A 27,597-nucleotide genomic window follows, 5' to 3' on the forward strand; every position below is an offset into this window, starting at 1 on the left:
TTTTGTTGTTGTTATTCTTACTGACACTTGCAAGTGGACTCCATCTATGCTACTTTTTCAAAAACTCCACAACACAGGTAAAAACAGATGTTCTTATCTTCAGACACACTTCTTAAAGAACAACTGTGAACTAATGAAGAGTAAGAAAAAATTTGTTAGTATCATTCTTTCAAGTTTCTACAGTAAGCCCAATTTTCTACTCCATAATGTTGAAGGAAAAGAAATTCACTATTCTGTAAGAACATTCCGAATCTTATACTATAAAAAACTCTCCCAATTTTTTTCAATTCTCACATTAATACGTATTAAACATCTACTGGGTTTGAGGCACTATGCTAGATAATGAAGACAGAAGAATAAAGAGAAATTGTTAATGTCTATAATGTTAGAGAGCACTTTCTCACTCTGAATAGCCAAAACAATCTTTAACTAAAAAAAGTTGGACATCTCACACTTCTTGATTTCAAAGCTTACTGGGAAACTACAGTGACCAACTCATACAGTCCTGGCATAAAGACATATATACCAGTGGAATATAACAAAGTGCCCAGAAATAAACCCCTGCTTACATAGTTCGTTTTTTACAAGGATGCAAAAAACATTCAGTGGCAAAGGACAATCTTTCAACAAATGACACTGAGAAAACTCGATATCCAGATGCAAAATAATCAAGTTGAGTTTTATTTAACATCATATACAAAAACTCAAAATGAAACAAACACCTACCTCTAAGAATAAAAATTATAAAACTCTGAAGAAAATGTAGAAGAGGGGCACCTGGGTGGCTCAGTCAGTTGAGCATCCGACTTCAGCTCAGGTCATGATCTCAAAGTTTGTGAGTTTGAGTCAGAGCCTGGAGCCTGCTTCAGATTCTGTGTCTCCCTCTCTCTCTCTCTGACCCTCCCCACTCACACTCTGTCTCTGTCTCTCTCTCAAGAATAAATAAGTATTTTACAAATTTTTTTTTAAAAAGAAAATGTAGAGGAAAGCTTTATGGTGTTCACTTTGGCCATGATTTACTGAATGTAACACCAAAAGGACAGGCAACAAAATTAGAAATAAATGAGGCCATATCAAAATTAAACTTTCATATATGAGAGGACAATATCAGAGTGAAAAAGCAATCCCTGAGATAAAAGAAAGAATTTGCAAGTTATTTATCTGGTAAGGGGTTCATATCCAGGGTATATTAAGAACTCTGAAAACTTAATAATGAAAAACCAACCTATTTTTGTTAATGGGCATAGGACTTGAATAGCAACACATCTTCAAAGAAAATATATACTTTGTAAACAAATGGCCTCCTATAGATTTTTAATTCATATGCCAACAAGTGATCATACCAAGGAAGTTGGTTAATTTCTAAAAATTTGTCAAAAATAGCTCAAAGGAAAAAACTTAGGTAATTCAATCATCATTACAGAAATTATAATGGTAACTCAACAGCCACCAAAAAGCTATTTTCCTACCCTTATTGCCCCCAAAGAAAATATCCAGGCTTAGGCAGTTTTACTAGGAAGTTCCAACAGAATCTGAAGACTCAACATGCTTCTTATAAACACGGTTCCAGAGATTAAATGAGGAAAAATGACCTACCTCATGAAATATAGTGCTGCTATTAAAATCAAATAAGGACATTAATTTTGTATCCTGTGACTTTGCTGAATTTATGTATCAGTTCTAGCAGACTTTTGGTGGAGTCTATCAGGCTTTCCATGTATAATATCATGTCAATCTGCAAAAAGTGAAAGCTTGACTTCATCTTTGCCAATTTTGATGCCTTTGATTTCCTTTTGTTGTCTGATTCCTGATGCCAGAACTTCCAACACTATGTTAAACAACAGCAGTGAAAGTGGACATCCCTGTTGTGTTCCTGATCTCAGGGAGAAAGCTCTCAGTTGCTAATTGATTAGCTAATAGATAGCTAATGCTATCATCATTGAGGATGATATTAGCAGTGGGCTTTTCATAAATGGCTTTTATGATGTTTAAGTATGTTCCTTCTATCCCGACTTTCTCGAGGGTTTTTTTATTAAGAAAGGATGCTGAATTTTGTCATCTGCTTTTTCTGCATCAATTGACAGGATCATATGGCTCTTATCTTTTCTTTTATTAACGTCATGTATCACAATGATTGATTTTCGAATACTGAACCAGCGCTGCAGCCCAGAAATGAATCCCACTTGATCATAGTGAAGAATTCTTTTTATATGCTGTTGAATTCGATTTGCTAGTATCTTATTGGGAATTTGTGCATCCATACTCATCAGGGATATTGGCTGTAGTTCTCTTTTTTTTGCTGGGTCTCTGTCTGGTTTAGGAATCAAAGTAATGCTGGCTTCATAGAATGAGTCTGGAAGTTTTCCTCCCCTTTCTATTTTTTTGGAACAGCTTGAGAAGGATAGGTATTATCTCTGCTTCAAATGTCTGGTAGAATTCCCCCAGGGAAGCCATCTGGTCCTGGACTCTTATTTGTTGGGAGATTTTTTATAACTGATTCAATTTCTTCACTGATTCATTTCTTCTATTTCTTCCTGTTTGAGTTCTGGAAGTGTGTGGGTGCTTAGGAATTTGTCCATTTCTTCCAGGTTGTCCAGTTTGTTGGCATATAATTTTTCATAGTATTCCTGATAATTGTTTGTATTTCTGATGGATTGGTTGTAATAATTCCATTTTCATTCATGATTTGATCTATTTGGGTCATCTCCCTTTTCTTTTTGAGAAGCCTGGCTAGAGGTTTATCAATTTTGTTTATTTTTTCAAAAAACCAACTCTTGGTTTCATTGATCTGCTCTATTGTTTTTTTTTGTTTGTTTGTTTTTAGATTCTATATAGTTTATTTCTCCTCTGATCTTTATTATTTCTCTTTTTCTGCTGGGTTTGGGGTGTCCTTGCTGTTCTGCTTGTTTATCCTTTAGGTGTGCTGTTAGATTTTATATTTGGGATTTTTCTTGTTTCTTGAGATTGTTACATTCTCATACACTAATAATGAAGCAACAGAAAGACAAATAAAGAAACTGATCCCATTCACAATTGCACCAAGAAGCGTAAAATACCTAGGATAAACCTAACCAAAAATGTAAAAGATCTGTATGCTTAAAACTATAGAAAGCTTATGAAGGAAATTGAAGAAGATACAAAGAAATGGAAAAACATTCCGTGCTCCTGGATTGGAAGGAATATTGTTAAAATGTCAATACTACCCAAAGCAGTCTACACATTCAATGCAATCCCAATCAAAATTGCACCAACATTCTTCTCAAAGCTAGAACAAGCAATCCTAAAATTTGTATGGAACCACACAAGACCCTGAATAGCCAAAGTAATATTAAAGAAGACGACCAAAGAGGGAGGCATCACAGTCCCAGACTTTAGCCTCTACTACAAGGCTGTAATCATCAAGACAGCATGGTTTTGGCACAAAAACAGACACACAGACTAATGGAATAGAATAGAAACCCCAGAACTAGACCCACAAAAGTATGGCCAACTCATCTTTGACAAAGCAGGAAAGAATATCCAATGGAAAAAAGTCTCTTTAACAAATGGTGCTGGGAGAACTGGACAAGAACATGCAGAAGAATGAAACTAGACCACTTTCTTATACCACTCACAAAAATAAACTCAAAATGGATAAAGACCTAAATGTGAGACAGGAAACCATCAAAACCGTAGAGGAGAAAGCAGGAAAAGACATTTCTGACCTCAGCCGCAGCTATTTCTTACTTGACACATCCCCAAAGGCAAGGGAATTAAAAGCAAAAATGAACTATTGGGACCTCATGAAGATACAAAGCTTCTGCACTGCAAAGGAAACAATCAACAAAACTAAAAGGCAACCAACGGAATGGGAAAAGACATTTGCAAATGGCATATCAGATAAAGGGTTAAAATCCAATATCTATAAAGAACTCACCAAACTCCACACCTGAAAAACAAATAATTCAATGAAGAAATGGGCAGAAGACATGAATAGACACTTCTCTAAAGAAGACATCCAGATGGCCAACAGGCACATGAAAAGATGTTCAACATCACTCATCATCAGGGAAATACAAATCAAAACCACACTGGGACATCACCTCATTCAGTCAGAGTGGCTAAAATAAACAAATCAGGAGACTATAGATGCTAGAGAGGATGTGGAGAAACGGGAACCCTCTTGCACTGTTGGTGGGAATGCAAACTGGTGCAGCCGCTCTGGAAAACCGTGTGGAGGTTCCTCAAACAATTAAAAATAGATCTACTCTATGACCCAGCAATAGCACTGCTAGGAATTTACCCAAGGGATAAAGGAGTGCTGATGCATAGGGGCACCTGTACCCCAATGTTTATAGCAGCATTTTCAACAATAGCCAAATTATGGAAAGAGCCTAAATGTCCATCAACTGATGAATGGATAAAGAAATTGTGGTTTATATATACAACGGAATACTACTTGGCGTTGAGAAAGAATGAAATATGCTCTTTTGTAGCAACGTGGATGGAACTGGAGAGTATTATGCTAAGTGAAATAAGTCATACAGAGAAAGACAGATACCATATGTTTTCACTCTTATGTGGATCCTGAGAAACTTAAGAGAAACCCATGGGGGAGGGGAAGGGGGAAAAAAACGTTAGAGAGGGAGGGAGGCAAACCATAAGAGACTCTTAAAAACTGAGACTAAACTGAGGGTTGATGCAGTTGGGAGGGACGGGAAAGTGTGTGATGGGCATTGAGGAGGGCACCTGTTGGGATGAGCACTGGGTGTTTTACGGAAACCAATTTGACAATAAATTTCATATTTAAAAATTAATAAATAAAATAAAATAAAAATAAAAGACAGGGCAGGCTGGGTGGCTCAGTTGGTTAAGTGGCCCAATCTTGGTTTCAGCTCAGGTCATGATCTCATGGTTCATGAGGCTGGAATTCTCTCCCTCTCCCACCCCTCTCAAAATAAATAAACTTTTAAAAATCAAATAATGACAGCACAAGAAGCATACAACAATTTCACTTATAAAAAGAAAAACAATTCCACATAAAATACCAAGTAGCTAAGTCCAATAATATAAAAAATACTATTAAGTATTGTTCATCCCCAAATCATAAAGACAACTCAAAATCAGTACGTCTATTATGTAAATTCACCATATTAGCAAGACTGAGAGAAGTCACGAGATGATCTCACTACATAGAGAAAAATTTTCTCAAAAAGCAAAATAACCTTTTTCTGAAATTTTTAAAGAAATAAACCATCTTGGAAAAGAATTAATCTGTTAAAGCCTTTCAAACAAAAAACGTAGAGCAAAGATTTTAAGAGTCCATTTAATGATAAAATCCAGAAAAACTTAACTCCATTTTCTTTGCTGTCCTACAACATAACACCAGTGATCCTGGCAAAAGGGACAACAAAATTAAGGATTCAAAGGAGAAAGACCTATTTGTCATCACTTGCAAATAATATCATTTATGTAAAACACTTTAGAAGACTTTACAAATTTAAAACCAGAGGTCAATAAAACTGTCTATTATAAGCTCAATCTACCAAAAGGGAGTATGGGGAAACTTAATGCCCAATAGCAAATAAAAATTAGAAAGTAAAAAAGAAGATGGATTATATATACATTAGCTGTAATAAACTATGAAATTACTTATAAGGAATACATGATATATAGCAAAGTAAAAAGCCTTCAAACAACATAAAAGATCTGAATGAGCTACATTATGTTCACGAGTGCAAGAGACTACTGTTTAAAGCCATCAATTTGGTCTGTAAACTGATGCACAACTTCCAAGAATTCCAATAAAAACATATAACTGGTGGAAACTTTAAGTTTCAAAGTTATATAAAGGTAATAAACGTCAACAGATAATTCATCAGTCCCATCCTACACCTTGCCTCAGATTCTCTTAGTCTCACAGTCCTAGATCACCAAAGTAACTAACTACATAGGGAGCCACATGGTCCTCTATCAGAGGCCACAAACCAGAATCTCCGATTTGTCCCTATAGCTACCTCTGGACAGAGTTATGGTATTATGGTGTGAGTCATGGGATCTGCCTTCCCTTGGAACTGAATGAATGAACTAGGTGGTACAACCAGGAGTTCAATCCCTGTAGGATTAACTGTAACCCAGAAGAAGCTGGAGAGATAAATTGTCTCCTAGATAGTCCACTGTCAGGAAAAACACCGACAGTTTTGTATAAGCATGCCAGGTCATGTCCCATGTGATAACGTGGCCAGCTATGTTTGTGAAGCAGCAGCCAGGTTAGTAATGCATCCCCTTACACAGAAGTTAAGCCTTGTCTAAGGCTCTGTTAGAGATCCTATGCAGGAAAAGACCAGTTTAAAAGTAAAATTTAAAACAATATGGTAGTTCACAAGAAAGCATTTATTAGTACATAAAGAGCTCAGAAATACACACACACATATATATATGTATGTGTATATCTACCTATCTAAATATATCTATATATAGATAGATAATTTCCAATATAAAAGAGGCAGTTTCTCAAGTTCAAAAAAGAAAAATAAGTTATTTACTAAGTGAGGTTGGACAAACTAGCTCACTTTATAAGGATGACAAAAGCTGTAGTCCATTATCACAGAGTATTTTTAAATGACCTCACAAGAGACCAAAGACTTAAGTATGTGGCACAAAAACAGACACTCAGATCAATGGAACAGAATAGAGAACCCAGAAATGGACCCACAAATGTATGGCAAACTAATCTTTGACCAAGCAGGAAAGAATATCCAATGGAATAAAGAGTGTGTAAACTGTGCTGGGGACACTGGACAGTGACATGCATAAAAATGAACCTGGACCACTTTCTTACACCATACACAAAAATAAACTCAAAATGGATGAAAGACCTAAATGTAAGACAGGAAGCCATCAAAATCCTCAAGGAGAAAGCAGGCAAAAACCTCTTTGATCTTGGCCGCACCAACTTCTTAGTCAACACGTCTCCAGAGGCAAGGGAAACCAAAGCAAAAGTGAACTATTGGGACCTCATCAAAATAAAAACTTCTGCACAGTGAAGGAAACAATCAGCAAAACTAAAAGGCAACTGAAGGAATGGGAGAAGATATTTGCAAATAACGTATCAGATAAAGGGTTAAAATCCAAAATCTATAAAGAACTTATCAAAATCAACAGTCAAAAAACAAAGAATCCAGTGAAGAAATGGGCAAAAGACATGAATAGACACTTCTGCAAAGATGACATCCAGATGGCCAACCGACACATGAAAAAAATGCTCCACATCACTCATCATCAGGGAAATACAAATGAACACTACAATGAGATACCACCTCACACCTGTCAGAATGGCTAACATTAACAACTCAGGCAACAACAGATGTTGGTGAGGATGCAGAGAAAGAGGATCTCTTTCGCACTGCTGGTGGGAATGCAAACTGCTGCAGCCACTCCTGAAAAGAGTGTGAAGGATCCTCAAAAAAATTAAAAATAGAACTACCCTATGACCCAGCAATTGCACTACTAGGTATTTATCCAAGGGACAGAGGTATGCTGTTACGAAGGGGCACATGCACCTGAATGTTTATAGCAGCACTATCAATAATAGCCAAAGTATGGAAAGAGCCCAAAAGTCCTTTGATGGATGAATGGATAAAAAAAAAAAAATGTGGCATGTGTACACAATGGAGTATTAGTCAGTGATCCAAAGGAATGAAATCTGGCCATTTGCAACTACATGGATGGAACTAGAAGATATTATGCTAAGCAAAATTAGTCTGAGAAAGACAAATATAGGACTTCACTCATATCAGGACTTTAAGACACAAAACAGATGAACATAGGGGAAGGGAAGCAAAAATAATATAAAAACAGAGAGGTGGAGAAAACATAAGAGATTCTTAAATATGGAGAACAGAGGGTTGCTGGAGGGGTTGTGGGAGGGGGGATGGGCTAAATGGGTAAGGGGCATTAAGGAATCTACTCCTGAAATCATTGTTGCACTATATGCTAACTAACTTGGATGTAAATAAATAATAAATAAATTAAAATATATATATATATATATATATTTTTTTTTTTTCTGAGTAGGGTTTCTCTGTAACCCTACTCAGAGACTTCTATTTTGAGAAATAAGAAAAAAAAAGACTTCGGTATGAAACAGCAAACTAAAATGAAATAGAACCACAACGTAGGGACAAATTTCTTAAAACTTTAAATGCACAAGATTTGGCTGCAGCGCAATGAAGAACACTGAGAGATTACAGACTAGCAAAATATGTTTGTAATGTGTACAACTAGGAAAGGAATAGTAGCTAGGCTATACAAGAAACTCCACCAAATTAAGAATTAAGAAACCCAAATGAAGATTGACAAGTATTAATAAACATTCAGATAACAAGCACAGAAATGTACTATGTAGAAAAGTTTACCCTCCCTAGAAATCAAATAAAATCAATTGCAACAGAGATGAATACCTATCAAATCAAGAATAATTAGAAAGTTACAAAAGGTTAAAACTGCAGAAGATGCAGCTAAAACTAGAAACATGTCCTCACACTTCTGTTAGGAGGTTCTCAAACACACACAGCTGTTCTGGAAATCAATCTGGTAATAGGTTACTGAAGCTAAGGACGCATTTACCTTATGACCTGGTAATTAATTATACTCCTCGACACATACCTCAAAGAAACTCTTGCACCCAAGCCCACAAAGTGACATATGCCAACATTCATTTCTGTTGTTTGGTAGAAGGCAACGTAGGTGTCCACCCTCAGAAGACACCAATAAATAAAATGTGGTTGGTGCATGACTGAAAGTTATCAAATAATCAAACAAAAGTTTTGGATGCTTCAGCATGGATGGTTTCCTAAATAATGCTGATAAAAAGTCACCGTCTTCTGTGTGAATTTTAAACACATAACAGGATACATTTTAAGAATATATATAGTTATTAAAACGAAAATCATTTAACAGAATTTCTTCTGGAATCTTGAATAAGATTTTAGATTGGAAACGGAAAGGAAAAGTAGTTTACAATAAAAAACAGTGGCTAGTAAAGGTAAACAGCAGCAGCAAACTATAAACCAAGAAGGATCATGAACTCAATTCTATGTATAAAGGTTCAAAACCAAACAAAAAGATGGAACAAAGAAGCTTGCACTTTAATGTGCCTCTAAATACCTGTTAAATACTACTTTAAATGTTCAAATGTGTTGGGGTGCACGGGGACAAATTTCAATGGTTTTAATACGTGCAGAAACTATCAGGAATTCAGGAGGTTCAATAAATAAGGAGGAGCAGAGGATGTTTGAGCAGAAACCCCAATTAGAAGTCTTTTCTCTGTTTAATGAAAACTGGAAAGAATATACCAAAAATAGACATGGTGAGATAAAAGGTACATATAGAGTGGAGAAACTACAACTCATGATACCCATAGAAGGCAGTTCTGAACCATCAAAGATAACTGCAGGCCATGTGAAGGAGCAGGTACTTTATGCTGTGGGCCATCGAGGGCTGTGGACCAACATGGACAGAGTTGCACAGTATAAAGATCCTTGGGGTGCTTGCTGATGTTAAATGTTCATGAACATGGACACGGAAGGCAGGAGGAAAACCATCAAGAATTTCTCCCCTACCCCCCAAGTCTACATGTAAGATGATAAGAGCTAAGTCAAGATATTTAACAATTAAAATTTCATTCAACAGTTCTAAATAAAAGGAAGATACAGGAAAGACCAAGTTTACATAGCATTTATACATTGGTCTCCACACATATAAAGAAAGGAAGACAAATTAGTTTCAGGCTAATGCCTAAGAAATTAATTTCTGGGGGTAAAGAGGTTAATCTTCTCAAAGGAGGTCCCAGAGAAGGTCACAGAGTAACTTTTCCAACACTTTCGAAGATTCCCCAAATGGGACCAGTAAAATGACAAGGCTTACATGAGCCTATCTAGAAGAATTGGTAGAAGAAAAAAAGACGTGAGAAAGAGACAATCAAAGATAAAAATCAGGAGAAACAGGACAAAGAGAAGAACTCTGGCAATGTTTGCTAACTGTCCAAATACACCAGGATTGTAGATTTACTTTATCTTGAGTACTATACCACACAGATTGTGGTTTTACTAGTAACTGAGATGTGCAACTTGCTACTGTGGTTTATAGTGAGAAGTCATGAGGCAAACTGATGGATGGCAGTAATTTTCAGTGAAGTCAGTTCCTTCCAATTCCAAACGCTTCATCTTTAGATCCTTTCCCTCTCACTCCCTTTTCTTTCCATTTTCTTCCACCTTTCACACACTCCTCCTCTTGAGGATCTTTTAATTTCTATCCCTTCCTCAGTTTTCCATTTGTTAAACAATTTATGTCCTTTTCTTATCCCTTTCCTTTTGGAAAAGGTTTTTCCTTTTCAAAACCCCATGTAATATGAGGTTTCTTCTGAGACTCTTCATTCTGAGGCTCTTCCTGACCATCTCTTAATTCAATCCAGGCCTAAGTCAACAACTACCAAAGTCCCCCTCCTTCAGCACACTAGAAGTGAGGGAGAATGAATGGGAAACTCTACTCTGAAAATAGTAGTCAAACTTCTTAGAACTGCAATGCTTGTAGACACGAAGAAAAGACAGTCTTAGTAAAATTCAGTCTTCTTGACAAGCTACTTGTCAATTTAGCATTTAAAGCCCACACTTATTAGCAACTAATACAAGATACAGGTCTTATTTTCTCTAATGCATATGGGGTATATGCACAAGATATGTATTAAAAAAAAGGGAACTCCTGCTATATTCTCTAATTTTATGGTCATTATATTCCTGTACTTAGAGCCTTAAAAGAATTATTTTTAAAATTGAACTTTCTTAAAGGTGTTTTCACTTTTTCAAGATAAATAAGCCCTTTTTAAAAAGTGTTTACTTATTTATTTTGAGAGAGAGACAGAGAGCAGGGGAGGGGCAGAGAGAGACAGAGAATCTAGAGCGGGCTCCACAGCTGTCAGTGCAATAAAAATTCTCTGGACCAATCTGAGATTTTCATCATATACCTAAAGATAGTATAACTTACTACTGAATTTCTTTGTTCAAGTTACCAGGTTTTCTTTTTTCCTTTATCAACCTAATTTGTCATTAAATACTCCTAAGAAATAGATTTTAGACCATAAGAATCAAAGAGAAAACACCTAATTACATGGAAAAGTAATAATGAAATACTTATCTTTTTTTTTTTTAATGTTTATTTATCTTTGAGAGGGAGAGGGAGAGCAAGTGGGGGAGAGCCAGAGAAGAGGGAGACACAGAATTTGAAATAGGCTCCAGGATCTGAGCTGTCAGCACAGCTGACACAGGGCTAGAACTCATGAACCATGATATCATGACCTGAGCCAAAGTCAGGTGATGAACCAACTGAGCCACACAGGCGTCCCAAGTATTTAACTATCTCATACCTGTAAGTTTTATTAAGTTTTAAATTAATACTAACCCATACACACATTTCAGTATTCACAGATAAAACTAGTTTTTTTTAATTCTATGCACTCATACATTTACACATAAGCATAAATATGTGCCATATGTAGCCAATATACCTTTATATCCTGTTCCATTAATATCCAATCATGAGCATTTTCATGCACCAATGAAGTTTTCAAAAACATAACTTTCGGTGATCTTTTCAAGTTACTAAAAGATGTCACTATCTGATGTCTAGATATATAGACTGAGAATCACACACTTATAAAAATGCTGCCAGTCACCAACTTTAGACACAAATATTTGCCAATATTACTAATATTTTCATATTAATTTCTTAAAGTTTTCCAGAAATATTTTTAAATATACAAATATGTACATATATATTTTCCCCATGCTCAACTCATAATTTACATTAGTGTCAACATAATATCTACATATAAATAGCTATGTGCATGAAATTCTCTCATTTGACAGTATTAAGAATCAAGGGTAAACCATCAAGTCTTCCAGGTGCTAAAAGAAAAAGTTCATGCACTCATGGAACAGACATGGCATCATCAGGGAGCCACGAATACTTACCAGAAATACAATTATGTAAACTAGTGAAATATAATAAGGAAAACTAAAACAGAATCAAGAAATATGATAGAGGAGGTTATTATACCTGACATTATCAGTGAAGGATTCCTAGGAGGTGACATCTATACAGGGAGGTAATCAACAGTGAAACAACGTTCATAACTAGACAAAGTGGCCTGGAAAAAACAGTACATAGGCCTTTTTTCATGTACTTACACGCACATACACTTAGATACTCTTTCCATTCAACAAATACTTGGGACTAATGTATCAGTCAGGTGGCTATGAACTCAGATACCATCCTGCCTACACAGAACTCAGTCTAACAGGGGAGTTAGACATGTTATGCACAACTTCCCAATTATTCCATTTTGATATTAATTCTGGGCAAGAAAAACAAAACAAAACAGGGCACTAGGAAACTTGTAGGGAGTTGGCCTAATCTGGTTGAGGGTAGGGGATTGGGGGAGATAGGAAAGACTTCCCTAAGTGATAATTTAGGCATTATCTAAAGGGTACACAGCAAGACAGAAAGAAAGTCAAGTTCCTGAAAGGAGAAATCTTCTTTGTGAGGAAATAAGGTCAGAATTAGCTATAATATAAAGAACGTTAAGTATGAAGGAGAGCAGACAGCAGAAAGGATAGGGGAAGTAACAGGCCAGCAAGTCAATATACATAATGCCATCATGACACCTATGATCTCTCAGTACCATTTCATAAGCGATGTCATCTATAACCTCAACCTTCACATCTCCTACTTTTTTGTGTGTATCATATTAAGATGTGTTTCTCCCACATGACCTTACTACCAACATCCCAATTTTTGTTCAACTCTCCGTATATAGGGAAGAGTATGTATTTTCTGCACAAGTTCCAAAGACATAAGTTAAGCCCTTGATAAAGGAAAAAATAATAATAATAATAATGTAAAAGTCCCTATCTCAAAACCACATGAATGATTAAGCCATTCAAGGTCTTTTACTTTTTTTCAGAATTTAGTGATTCATCACTTACCTATAACACCCAGTATTCATCACAAGTGCCCTCCCCTTAATACACATCACCCATTTAGCCCATCCCCTCATCAACCTCCCCACAAGCAATCCTGTTTGTTCTCTATAGTTGAAAGTCCCTTGTGGTTTGCCTCCCTCTCTTTTTTTTCCTTCTTCTATGTTCATCTTAAATTCCACCTATGAGTGAAATCATATGGTATTTATACTTCTCTAACTTATTTCACTTAGCATAATATACTCTAGCTCCTCCATATCATTGCACATAGCAAGATTTCATTATTTTTTATGGCTGAGTAATATTCCATTGCATATGGCCATTCCACCGTGAATGCACCTGATCTCTTTTATTACTATTTTTTTTTTAAAAACAAGTTTTTAATCACTTTTCCAGGAATGCCCAGAAATAGCACTGGAAAAATATAACTTTTTTTTTTTTCAGGACAATTTTTTTTTGTATTTTAGGCTACATAGAAGAGAATAAAACTAAGTATTTAGTATTCCCAACTTTCTTTAAGACTTCACACCTCACCCACCTCCCTGTCAGCTGATTTTTTGCTTCCTGTAACAGTAAGACAATAAAAAAACAAGAATAAACAAACTTTATATCCTCCTACCACATTTACTTATACCTGTGCACACACACACTCTGTATTTTTTCCTGTCCCCATGGGTGACCTATCCATCCTCCTTGTCAAGGTCAACTCCAAAACCATGAATACATTATATCCCAATCTTCTTTCAATATGGCATCACTTTTTGTCTCCCTTTACTAAATCATATTGGATACCAATATGCTATTGTACCATCCATCTAAATTTCTTAATCCATAACGTCCTTCAGCCACCCCCTCCATTTTTCTGCTCAATATTCATGGAAACCTCCCCAAGGGGAAGCCCTCCTCTTCTCTAGTAAAATTCTATATGGGTTTTCATATTCACCACTCTCTTCCAACAGTAGACTCTCACTGCCAAGGCTAATAATTAGGGTTTTTTTAATTTTTTTTTTAACATTTATTTTTGAGAGAGACAGAACATGAGAAGAGGAGGGGCAGAGAGAGAAGGAGACACAGAATCCAAAGCAGGCTCCAGGCTCTGAGGCACCAGCACAGAGCCCAAAATGGAGCTTGAACTCACAACCAAAGGGATCATGACCTAAGCTGAAGTTGGATGCTTAACCGACTGAGCCGCCCAGGCGCCCCTGATCAGTTTTATTTTTTTAAACCAATATGTAGCATTTCCTACAATTGCCCAATTCTGAAACACATTCTTCCCTAGGCTTCCATGACATTACCCTGTGGCCAACCCTTCTTCTATCCCCTTAGCTAATTGAGGCCCCTCCAAGATGTCTGTGTTCTCTTTCTCCAAATCTGAGTACATTAACGTATATGACAAATAGACTTCTCAGGTATGATCCAATTAATGATCATGATGGGCCTGATGTAGTAACTATGATTCTTTTAAGAGGAAAGCAGGAGAATAAGAGGTGGGAGTAATGTAACAGTAAAAACAGGAATTTGGAAAGATTTAAGGACTAAGAGACAAAGAATGCAGGTGGACTCTAGAAACTGGACAAGTGAAGGAAGCCATCTTCTCTACAACCTCTAACAGTTCTGACAATACTTTTATTTTAGACTTCTGGTCTCCTAAATAAAAGAATAAATTTATGGTTTTGTAATTCACTAAGTTGGTGGTAGTTTATTACAGCAGCAATAGAAAACTTACATACTTCCTCAACCTGATAATCTTGGACTGCCCCCGGGTTCAGACTGAAGTCTATACCCCCTCATTCTATAATCTCAAATCAACTCCAAGGTATTCAATACTTGGATGATGACAACTGTTTATCTGGACCTCTCCATTGAATTCTAGATTTGTATCCAATTATCTCCTTGACATTTTTAAGGTGCTTAAAGGAAATTGCAGACTTAGTGTATCAAAACTAAACTCTTCCTCAGCTCCCACAAAACCTTCTCTTCCTTTAACATTCTCCATCTCAATAAAGGCAATTGTATCCTTCTAGTTATTGAGATCACGCCTTTATCTAAGACCCCTCTTATTCTGAAACCCCACATACAATCCATTGGCTAATACTCTTCATTTTACCTTCAAGCATTCAGAGCATAAGCACTTCATATCACATTGTCTACCATCTCAATTGTCCAATTAGTCATCACCACCTTTTGCCTTCAGTATCACAAAAGCTCCTCCCTTCTTTCCCTTATACAATCTATTCTGCCTCAACTGACAGGATAAGTCCTATTCTCTTTCAGTGTAAAATCTGAAGTCTGTGCCATAACCTTTAGGGGTCTACATGCTATGGGACCCAAATACTCTCCAACCACATCCCTTCCCAATCCTCCCTACCAGCATCACTATTGCATAGCCAGACTTTCTTACACTGTGTCCTGTATCTGAAATGTTGTACTCTCATTTATCTGCATGACTCATTCCCTTCAGATCTTGCCTTGAATTTCGCATTCTCCCAGAGTACCAGTCTGATTACTTAATAGGAAACAGCAACTTCCAACCCCTGGAGCTCTATCCTACTTTTCTCTTTAAACATTTATCACTATTTGATTTACCATGTAGTTGATTATTCTCTCATTATGAAAAAAAAAAAATCCAGAATGTGGAAGTACGGCAAAAGCCACCCAAGGACTATTTTTCAAGAACTTATTTCACTTTTCTAAAAGACAGTCTTAAGTTAGTGTTAACATCAATATTTTTCTCCTATTAGTGATATAAATAATTTAAGTAAAATGGAAAAAAAAAAAAAACGAAAAGTATGTGACCTGGTGAGACATAAACCAATTTTTAATCTAACCTGTAATCTTATGCTAACAGACCTTGTTAAGCTGCCTACACATATTTAACTTTTCGAACGTCCTCTGAGTGAATACTAACATCATACTGGCTCCTCCATGTGTTGAAAAAAATTTTCATGTGCTCATTTTGTATTTGAATGTTGCAATTTTGTCTTTTTAAAAGTGTCCTTTAGTTGACATCTGTCTCCCCTATTAGGATGCAATCTTCACAGAGGAAGTCCAACAGGAAAGCAACATGAGAGACTCCTCAATTTCCCTCCTCTCACAGATGCACTGCCACACCAGAAGCACTTTCCTTTGAAACCCATCTAGAACCCAGCTGAGTGATTTCTACACACTAGGCAAAGAAGAAAAAATGCCTACATCAAAAAAGTAAAGGTGAAAACTCATCCTAAACATCCCCAACCCAAAACAGCCTCATACAATCAGGAGGAAACTCCCAACTCAACAGCTTCTCCCTGATAAGCAAGGGTTTTTACCATGTATCTATACTCCAACTTTAAGATTCCCATAGTACAGGTAGGATCCTGAGACACCTAACTCTGCAAGTCCATTAGGCTTGTGGTCACAAGACCCAGAGGGCTGCAGCAAACTAAACAGCAGTTTCTTCAAATAGGCGTGGACATGTGGACATGAACTGCAGCTATCCCTTTAGGAATCAAAGCAGGGCAGGAGGCGGTTGGGGGTGGGGGCAGTGTGTGGAGGAGGGAAGAAAACAAGTCATTTCAAGGACAACGGAAGACAAGAATTCACTGCAAACTTTATAAGCTATGCCTAAGGACTAAGGATCTGGCTTCTAATTTAGCACACCTGTACAGAGTGGCTGCTCTTCTCTGCGGACTGGGAAAGCCAAGACACATTTCCTTTGGTCCCTCCTCTGGACTGTTCTAACAGTAAAATCAAGTCACCAGTATCTCCTTGGAGGCAGCCTGTACACCTATTTGGGTGCCCGAACTTTTGTAGCTGCTATTTGAGACGGGACCCCAAATCACCTAAGAGCTCTGATACCCAACAGGGCATTCTTGAGTCCCACAGGACTATAGCAAATCCAGTAATTATTAAACACAGCAAAACTTATGGGATGTAGCAAAACACAGTTCTAAGAGGGAAGTGACAAGTTCCTATATTACGAAACAAGAACCTAAGTCAAAATTTTAAAAATTTTAAAAAGGAATAAAGAATAAAGAACTATTTAACTTTATACCACAAAAAAATAGAGAAGCAGAATAAGCTTAAAGTTACAAACAAGTAACAAAGATCAGAGTAGAATTAAGGGAAATAGAGTACAGAGACAACAGTTAAGATCAATGAAAGAGATGGTTTATAAAAAAATACAATAGACAGACCTTTTGTTAGACTTATTAAGAAAAAAGTCTCAATTTTAAATGAAATATCTAACACTATAAATGGTAACACACAACTACCAAGAATCACTGCCTTGAAAAAATATATACCAATAAATGGAGCAACCTAAAAGAAATGGTTAAGTTTCTAGAAATATATAACCTACCATGACTGAATCAGAAGAAGACAATCTTAACAGACTCCTAGTAAGGAGAATCAGTAATCAACAAGGTCCTCCTCTAACTATAAAAAACAGAAGTTAATACTTACAATCTTAATTTTTTTTTAATGTTTGTTTATTTCTAAGAGAGACAGAGACAGAGTGCAAGCGCAGGAGGGTCAGAGAGAGAGGGAGATACAGAATCCGAAGTAAGTTCCAGGCTCTGAGCTGCCAGCACAGAGCCTGACTCAGGGTTTGAACTCACAAACTGTGAGATCATGCATGATCTAAGCCAAAGTCTGATGCTCAACTGACTGAGCCACTCAGGCACCCCCAATCTTACTTTCTAAGGCCAGCATTACCCTCCACCAAAACTAAACAGGACACTAGCATAAAATTACACACCAATATCCATGATGAACACAAATGCAAAATTCCTCCAAGTATTAGCAAACCAATTCAACAATACATTGAAGGATCATACACCATCATCAACTGGTGTAATTTATCCCAGAAAAGCAAGAATGGTTCAGTATGTGTGCATGTGTGTGCGTGCATATGTGTGTGGGGGGGGGGAGGGGGGTGGGGGGGAAACAATGTTGTATAACACATTAATAAAATTAAGGATTAAATAGATACAGAAAAAGCATTTGACCAAATTCAACATCCTTTCATGGTAACAATTCTCACAGTGGGTATAGAGGAAACATACCTCAACACAATATAAGCCATACAAGACCAGCGCACAGTTAGCAACATACTCAGTGGTGACAGTTCAAAAGTTTTTCCTCCAAAATTGAGGAATAAAACAAGGGTACCCACAATCTTGGCACTTTTACTCAACATAGTAGTTTTGGAAGTCTTAGCCAGTTATCAGACAAGAGAAATAGGGCATCCAAATTGGAGAAATCAAACTGTTATCATTTGCACATATTATATACAGAAACCAAAAAACACCTATGTGAGTAAATAAATTTGGTGAAGCTTTAAGATACAAAAAGCACACAATAATCAGTTTTTTCTATATACTGTTAGAAAGTATCTCGATAAAAAAAAAAAATTACAATAGCATCAAATATAAAATGCTCTGAAATACATTTAACCAAAAGTAAAAGATTTGTACACTGAAAACCTTAAGACATTGATGAAAGAATTTGAACACAAATGTTAAGATATTCTGAGGTCATGGGTTAGTATGATTATTAAAATGTCTATATGACCTAAGCTGATCAAAAGATTCAGTGTAATCCTTTAGAATTCCAATGGCATTTTTAACAGAAAAATAACAATGCTGACATTTATATGTAACCACAAAAGACCCCAAATAGCCAAAGCAATCTTGAGCAAGAATAAAACCACAGGTTCATTCATTTCCTGATTTACCACTGCGTTACATAGCTGTAGTCATCAAAATGATATGCTATTGGCATAAAAGCAGACACATATCAACAGTCTATAAATAAACCCAGGTATATAGAGAGAGCCAAAAATATGCGATGGGGAATGAATCTCTTCAAAATAGTGGTCCTGAGCAATGATTGGACAATTTATTTTTACTTCAGCTTTAATAAGGTATGTTTGAAATAAAAACCTTCACAAAAGATAGCCTATTTAGTCACTATTGTATCCCAGTAACAAATATATATTCAATATTCACTAAAACTTTTCCATGAAACATGTTCTTAGTTGAAAAATAGTTCAAATTGTTTATCCTTAGTAAGCTAACTTGTATAGAAATCATAACTGGGTGAGTTTATGCATTCAAAGTAGTTTTTTCATGTTAAAACCTATTCATTTTCATCAAAAAGACAAGGTCACTTTTTTGGTAAGGTTAAGTTTTTTTTTTTTTTTTTTTTTTTTTGGTGGGGGCATAAGGGGTTGCTTTTGCTTATTTTATAACTTCAAGCCTTTTTTTTTTTTTTTTTTACTTTCACTTTCTTCCCTAGTGTTTAGTATTGTTTTATTGGCTTTTGAAAATCAAAACATGTAAATAAATTACATCAAGTCAAGAGCAAATTATTTCATGTATTTAAGTTTATTTGTGGGTCCTTAGGATCAATTTTCTTAAAAACTTATAGCTAAACTGCTCTGCCAATGCTGCTTCTCTCAGGCAAGTGTACCTAAGTCTCAGCATGGCAGGCCCCTTCCTGAGAAGACCAGCAGAAACCCCTGGCACAAACCATGCCTCCTGACCAGAGTTCAGCAAGTCTTCAGCTCTAGTGGAAGTAGCATCAGGTCTCATTTAACAAGCAGTCCAGAGCACCCCTAGTTAAAACTCACCACATTCAGGCCAAGGACCAAACAATGCTCACAGCAGGCGAGGAGAGCCGCTGCAGATGACTGGCCTGAAGAATAGAGTAGCCAAAGCACAAGAGCACAGGGCATACAACACACACCAGAGATACTCCCCCAAGTGCCAGGTTCTGGACACTATATTCCTGCTTAATCATAAAGCAATTACTCTAAGGAGCAGGAAAGTTAACAGCCTTTTCTAACACAAAGAACAAGACAGAGGCTTAGACAAAATGCCATGACAGAAGAACCCATTCCCAAAAAAACAAGATACAGTAACGGCCACAGATCTAATCAAAACAGATATAAATAATATGCCTGATGGAGAATTTAAAGTAACAATCAAAGGGATACTCGCCAGGCTTAAGAATGAAGACTTTAGGGGTGCCTGGGTCGTTCAGTCAGGTACATATCTAGCTCTTGATTTTAGTTCAGGTCATGATCTCATAGTCTCAGAGATTGAGCCCACATACTGTGCTGAGAGCGCATAACCTGCTTGGGATTCTCTCACCTCCCTCTCTGCCCCTCCCCACTCCTGTGTGCTCTCTCATTCTCAAAATACATAAACATTAAAAAAAAAAAAAGAATGGATGACTTCAGGGAGGCCTTTACAACAAAAATCAAAGAACTAAAAAGCAACCACTAAGAAATAAGAAATGTAGTAACTGAGGTGGCTGGGTCAGTTTAGCGTCCAACTTCAGCTCAGGTCATGGTTTCGCTGTTGACGAGTTCCAGCCCCACAACCGGCTCTGTGCTGACAGCTCAGAGCCTGGAGCCTGCTTTGGATTCTGTGTCTCCTTTCTCTGCCCCTCCCCTACTCATGCTCTGTCTCTCTCTCTGTCTCAAAAAGAAACATAAACATTAAAAATTTTTTTTTAATTAAAAAAGTTAAGAATTTTTTAAAAATTTTAAAAAATAAATGCAGTAACTAAGATTCAAAAAAGACTGAATGTAATGACCACAAGGATGGAAGAGGCAAAAGAATGTATAAGTGATATAGAAGGATAAATAATGAAGCTGAATAAAATAGAGAAAAAAATTATGGAACACAATAGACTTAGTAACTCAGTGGGTAACATTTGTATTACAAAAATCCAAGAAGAAAAAGAGAGAGAAGAGGGGACAGAACATTTGAGGAAATAAGAGCCAAAAATTTCCATAATCTGGGGAAGGAAACAGATATCCAAATCCAGGAAGCATAGAGGACTCCCATTAAAATTTTAAAAAAGCAGGCCAACCAGCAACACATATTGTAGTTAAATTTGCAAAATATAGTGGTAAAGAAAAAAATCCTAAAAGACATCAAAACAAAAGAAGTCCCTAACTTACAAGGGAGATATGTAAGACTAGCTGCAGATCTCTCCACGGAAACTTGGCAAGCCACAAGGGAGTGGCATGATATATCCAACATGCTGAATGGGAAAAACTGCAGCCAAGAATACTCTATCCAGAAGGCTATCATTCAGAATAGAAGCAAAGGTAAAGATTTTCCCAAACAGAAACTAAAGGAGTTCATGAGCACTAAACCAGCCCTGTAAGAAATAGTAAAAGGGACTCTGAATGGAAAAGACCAAAAGTGAAAAAGACTAGAAAGGAACAGAGAAAATCTCTACAAACAATGACAAAACAGGTAATGAAATGGCACTAAAAACTTATCAATAACTCTGAATGTAAATGGACTAATATCTCCAATCAAAAGACATAGGGTATCAGAATGGATAAAAAAAATAAGACCCATCTAGATGCTGTCTACAAGAGACTCATTTTAGAACTAAAGACATGAGCAAATTCAAACTGTTAGGATGGACATTTACCATGCACATGGACATCAAGAATGCCAGAGTACCAATACTTATGTCAGGCAAACTAGATTTTAAACCAAAGACTGTAATCACAGATGAAAAAAGCGCATTACAACACAATAAAGAAGACTATCCAACAATAAGATTTAACAGCTATAAACATCTGTACCCTCAACTTGGAACACCAAAATGTATATAACAATTGACAACAAACATAAAGGAACTCACTTATAATAATAATAGAGGACTTAACATCCCATTTACATCAATGGACAGAAAATCAACAAGGAAACAATGGCTTTGAATGACACACTGGACTGGATGCACTTAACAAATATATTCAGAATTATTTCATCCTAAAGAAGAATACACATTCTTGTCAAATACACATGAAATATTCTCCAGAACAGATCACATACTAGGTCAAAAATCAAGCCTCATCAAGTACAAGAATGAGATTGTACCATGCATATATTCTGACCATAACGCTATGAAACTTGAAATCAAAGTCCAGAAAAAATTGGGGAAGACCTCAAATACACGGAGGTTAAACAACATGCCACTGAAGAATTAATGGGTCAACCAGGATATCAAAGAAGAAATTTAAAAAGTATATAGAAACAAATGAAAATGGAAACACGACAATCCAAAACCTTTGGGATGCAGCAAAAGCAGTCCTAAGAGGGTAGTGTACAGCAATAGAGGCTGCTGAAGAAGGGAAATAATAAAGATTAGAGCAGAAATAAATGATATAGAAACTTAAAAAAAACTTAAAAAAGAACGTATCAATGAAACCAGAAGCTACTTGAAAACATTAATAAAATTGATAACCCCCTAGACAGACTTACCAAAAAGAGAAAGGACCCCAATAAATAAAACCACAAATGAGACATGAGAAATAACCAATACAACAGAAATATAATCCATTATGAGAAAATAGTCTGAAAAATCATGTGCCAACAAATTGAACAATCTAGAAGACATATATTCCTAGAAACATAACATACCAAAACAGAAACAAGAAGAAGTAGAAAACTTCTGCAGACTGATAACCAGCAAAGAAATTGAATCAGTAATCAAAAACCTCCCAACACGCACAAGAGTAGGGCCCGATGGCTTCCCAGGGAAATTCTACCCAACATTTAAGTAAGAGTTTATACCTATTCCTCCCAAACTATTCCAAAAAAGAGAAATGGAAGGAAAATTTCCAAACTCATTCTATGAGGCTAACATTACCCTGATTTCAAAACCAGACAAATAATACACTAAGAAAGAGAACTAGAGGCCAATATCCCTGATGAACATAGATGTAAAAATTCTCAATAAAATACTAGCAAATTGAATCCAATAGTACGTTCAAAGAAACATTCTCCACAAACAAGTGGGATTTATGCCTCAGCTGCAAGCATGGTTCAATATTCACAAATCAATCAACATAATACACTACGTTAGTAAAAGAAAGGATAGCAACCATATGATCCTCTCAGTAGATGCAGAAAAAGCATTTGACAAAGTCCAATGTCCATTCATGATAAAAACCCTCAACAAAGTAGGGCTAAAGGAAGTACACCTCAACATCATAAAGGCCATGTATGAAAGATCCACAACTAATATTATCCTTAATGGGGGAAAACTGGGAGCTTTTCCTCTACTGGCAGGAACAAGAGAAGGACGTCCACTCTTACCATTATGATTTAACATGGTACTCTAAGTGATAGCCACAGTCATCAGACAATGCATCCAAATCAGAAAGGAAGAAGTCATTCACTCTGCAGATGACAGGATACTCTATACAGAAAACCTAAAGGACACCACTAAAAGAATGCTAGAAGTGAAACACGAATTCAGTAGACTCACAGAATGCAAAAATCCATTTACAGAAATCAGCTGCATACAGCAATAATGAAGCAGAAGGAGAAATTAAGGAACTGATCCCATTTACAAATGCACCTAATACCATAAGATATGTAGGAACAAACCTAACCAATGAGATAAAATATCTGTACTCTGAAAACTATAAAACACTGATTAAATAAATTTAAGAGGACACAAAGAAATGGAAAAACAGTTCATGCCCATGCATTCAAAGAATATTGTTAAAATGTTTTCGTTACTCAAAGCAATCTACATATTCCTATCTTAATACCACCAGCATTATTCACAGAGCTACAGTCTACCTTAAAATTCGTATGGAAGCACCTAAGACCCCAAATAGCCAAAGTAATCTTGAAACAGAAAAGCAAAGTTGGAGGCATCACAATTCCTAACTTCAAACTGGATTACAAAGCAGAAGTGATCAAGACAGTATGGTACTGGCAAAAAACAGACACAGAGATCACTGGAACAGAATAGAAAACCCAGAAATGGACCCATAACTATATGGTCAACTCATCTTTGACAAAGCAGGTAAGAATACCCAGTGGAAAAAACAGTCTCTTCAACAAATGGTACTAGGAAAACTGGACAGCAACATGCAGAAGAATGAAACTGGACCACTTTCTTACACCACAGACACACAAAAAAATAAACTCAAAATGGATGAAAGACCTAAACATGCAACAGGGACGTTGGGACTACAACATAATAAAAAGCTTCCCCATAGTAAAGGAATCAACAAAACTAAAAGGTAACCTATGAATGGGAGAAGGTATGTTCAAATCACGTATCTGATAAAGGGTTAGTATCCAAAATCTATTAAGAACTTATCAAACTCAACACCCAAAAAACAAATAATCCAATTAAAAACTGGGCAGAAAACATGAACAAACACTTCTCCAAAGAAGAAATCCCGATGGCTAACAGATACATGAAAAGATGCTCGACATCGTCAAGGAAACATGAATCAAAACTACGATGAGAAATCACCTCACACAAGTCAGAATGGCTACAATTAACAACACAGAAAACAACAGATGTTGGCAAGGATGTGGAGGAAGGGCAATTCTCTTACAGTGCTGGTGGGAATGCAAACTGGTGCAGCCATTCTGAAGAAAATTATGAAGGTTCCTGAAAAAAGTTAAAAACACAACTACCCTACAATCCAGCAATTGCACCGCTACACATTTACCCAAATTATACACAAAATACTAATTTGAAAGGATACACCTACCCTGATGTTTATCCCAACATTATCAACAATAGCCAAGTTATGGTAAGAGCCCAAATGTCCATGGACTGACAAACAGGTAAAGAACATGTGGTATGTACATGTAGATAGACGTACATATACATACACATACATACGTGCAATGGAGTATTACCCAGCCACAGAAAAATAATGAAATCTTGCCAGTGTCCTTTGCAATGACAAGAAAGGAGCTAGAGAGTATTAAGCTAAGGAAATTTAGTCAGCCAGAAGAAGACAAATATCCCACAATTTCACTCATATACAAAATTTAAGAAATGAAACAAATGAACAAGGGGGTGGGGTGGAAGAGGCCAACCAAGAAACAGAACAAACTGAGGGTTACTGCAGGGAAGGTACTTGGACAGGATGTCTTAAATAAGTGATGGGTATAAAGGAGGGCACTTGTGATGAGTACCAGGTGTTGTGCTAAGTGATGAGTCGCTAAATTCTACTCCTCAAACTAGTATTACACTGTATGTTAACTAGCTGGATTTTAATCAAAACTTGACAAAGGCGGGTGGGAGGGAGGGGCAAGTTGGTGATGGGCACTGAGGAGGACACCTGTTGGGAGGAGCACTGGGTGTTGTCTGGAAACCAATTGGACAATAAATTTCATATTAAAAAAATAAATAAAATAAAAAATAAAAAGTACTTATAAAAAATTAATTAAATAAATAATTAAACCAAAAAAATTGAGGAAAAACCAAAAGCTTATAGCAAAACCTTCAAACTGATTCTGTAATTCAAAATTCCTCACCTGAACCACAGAACACACATAATTATTGTCATGTTACTATTTTCTGAATTCTCTCAAGAACGCAGAAGAGCATCTGATTCATTACATGGTGTGAATGCCTTAGGGTGATGGTTCCCAAAATTCAGTGTATTAGGATCACATGGCAGAGTTGTTTGTTGAGACACAAATTGCTGGGCCCCATTCCCACAGTTTGTAATTAAGTGGATCTGAGGTGGAGCCCCTGAATTTGCATTCTGACAAGTTCCAAAGCATACCGATTCTGTCTGGGAACCACACTATGAGAACCAATACTTCAGTGCATTAGCACTTAATTCTCCAGCAAAAACTGGGGGAAAAAAATGCTTCTCTAATGTGAGGAAATGAAATTATATTCATTTTATCTTCTAAAATATACTAGGAAGAATGACATGTGATAGCTCTAAGTGTTTAAGGATCAACAATTTCAGGTGGTAAGGCAGATGTGGTCTAGCTCTGCAACATTTAGGATGTAAAAGAGTATTTGAATAAATATTTATAATGGCTTACCCTTGGAATAATTAATAGCCAAATATAGGTAAATTCCTGTACTCCAAATTCATTTTAGAGAAATAATACAAACCATGGCATACTGTTTATATCACTAAAATGGATTCTCATTTACATCCTCTCATTTTAAAACTAACCAACGGAGATTGAGCCATAATTTATTGTGTTTGTGATCACCTTCTATCCGAAATAGGAGGCATTCTTCTGTTTTAAGTGTCAATAACCCTATTACCAGTACCTCATATTCCTCAAAGTCCGTCTATTCAAACTACTCTTCATAGATTATTTAACATCAGTCAAGCAATGAGTTACTGTAGTTATAACTTATTTCATGGGGTATTTTCTGACAAGCATAATACCTAATATTCAGTAAGTATTTAATCCATCAATATGCAATGAAAGCCAGGAAAACTTATATGGGTCCCAAAACATTTTTAGAACATGAAAAACAAAAAGGTAATCTGGATCATCTAAACATGAATGAATTATGTGAGATTCTAAAACAAGTTATTTTGTTAATTGAAATTTTCAAGGTATCAGTATAGCCGTGCAGGAAATTTATCACACAGGCCTAAAACGGCTGTCCTTACTTTTCCACCTCAATATGGGAAATTGGCTCTTGCAGTATTCTCACTGAACAGTTAACCACTAAGTATGGCTCACTGTGCTCAGACTATCTGCATAAACAATATGGTTGAGGTTGGACAGCTACCTTCTTTCTGGGAATCTGGAATTTTTATATATGCTAAGGCAGAGGATCCCTATATGACCAACCCCAATAAATACCTTGGACACTAAGTCTCTGATGGTCTTCCCTGAGAAGAACCATCACACACATGTTGCTAAATTTTCATTGCTGGTGCGAGGAAGGGAGTGCTCTGTGTGACCCTTCAGGGGAAGGTGAGAACTTCAGAGTACACATGTATACTTCCAGACTCTGCATGTGTTTCTCATATGACCCAGCTGTGAATCGTCCGTACTTCACTGTTGTCCATTTTAACCATGAGCCCAGCTATACACGGAATCACCCAAGTTCTTCCAGCCAATCTCCAAATAGACGAGCATTCTTACAGACCCCCAACACAGCGGTTTTCAGAAACCCTGATTCTTACCTGCTGATATGCTTCATAGATCACATCAAATAGAAAAGCCTGTGGCATTTCACTTGCTCTGTGTCTGGCACGTTCTAGTGAATGGTCTAAGCAACCATCAGCAGATGGACTGATTACAGTAGATACAAGAGGTCGAATTGCTCCTGCTGCCTGAAAAACAAACAGAGATCCAATTAACATTTGTTTCACCTAGAGCATATTTCACAATCAAACTCTCAACGTTCTCTCTTATTTTTGAGAGGTTCTATTTCTAACTTTAACAAGCAACCTCAAGAAAATATTTGAACGAGTGTTAATTTGGTTAATAAAACAGTATTTCACATCAAAAAATCCATTTCTTAATATTACAGTTCCAAGTAAGAGGTAAAGATACTCTTTTCCATCGTAAGTTCGTATTTGTTTTTTATCACTAGCCGTGTAAGTCTTATACTAGATCAGAATGGTAAGATACAAGTGGCTGTTCCATGAACGAGAGAGGGAGAAGAATTAATGGGGAAAAACTAAAGAAGGATGACACATCATTATTTCTTAGCGGGCTTTCAAAAGATTTACCTTAAACACAGATAATTAAGGAAAGAGACCTATCTCCTAAGAAGGACAAAATGAGACTCAACCTGAGTAACGATGAATTTA

General features: G+C 36.5%; 1 protein-coding gene across 1 annotated transcript in view; it reads right to left on the reverse strand.

The window, feature by feature from the left end:
- CRPPA (CDP-L-ribitol pyrophosphorylase A) overlaps positions 1 to 27,597 on the reverse strand; it is a 322,296-nt gene that overhangs the window by 254,778 nt on the left and 39,921 nt on the right. Inside the window, exon 3 of the mRNA XM_030308046.1 lies at positions 26,965 to 27,114. Within this exon, the coding sequence (XP_030163906.1) occupies positions 26,965 to 27,114 (150 nt within the window). The remainder of the gene's footprint in view (positions 1 to 26,964; positions 27,115 to 27,597) is intronic.

This window comes from Lynx canadensis, chromosome A2 (genome assembly GCF_007474595.2).
Source record: "Lynx canadensis isolate LIC74 chromosome A2, mLynCan4.pri.v2, whole genome shotgun sequence".
In the NCBI taxonomy this organism is placed as follows: domain Eukaryota; kingdom Metazoa; phylum Chordata; class Mammalia; order Carnivora; family Felidae; genus Lynx; species Lynx canadensis.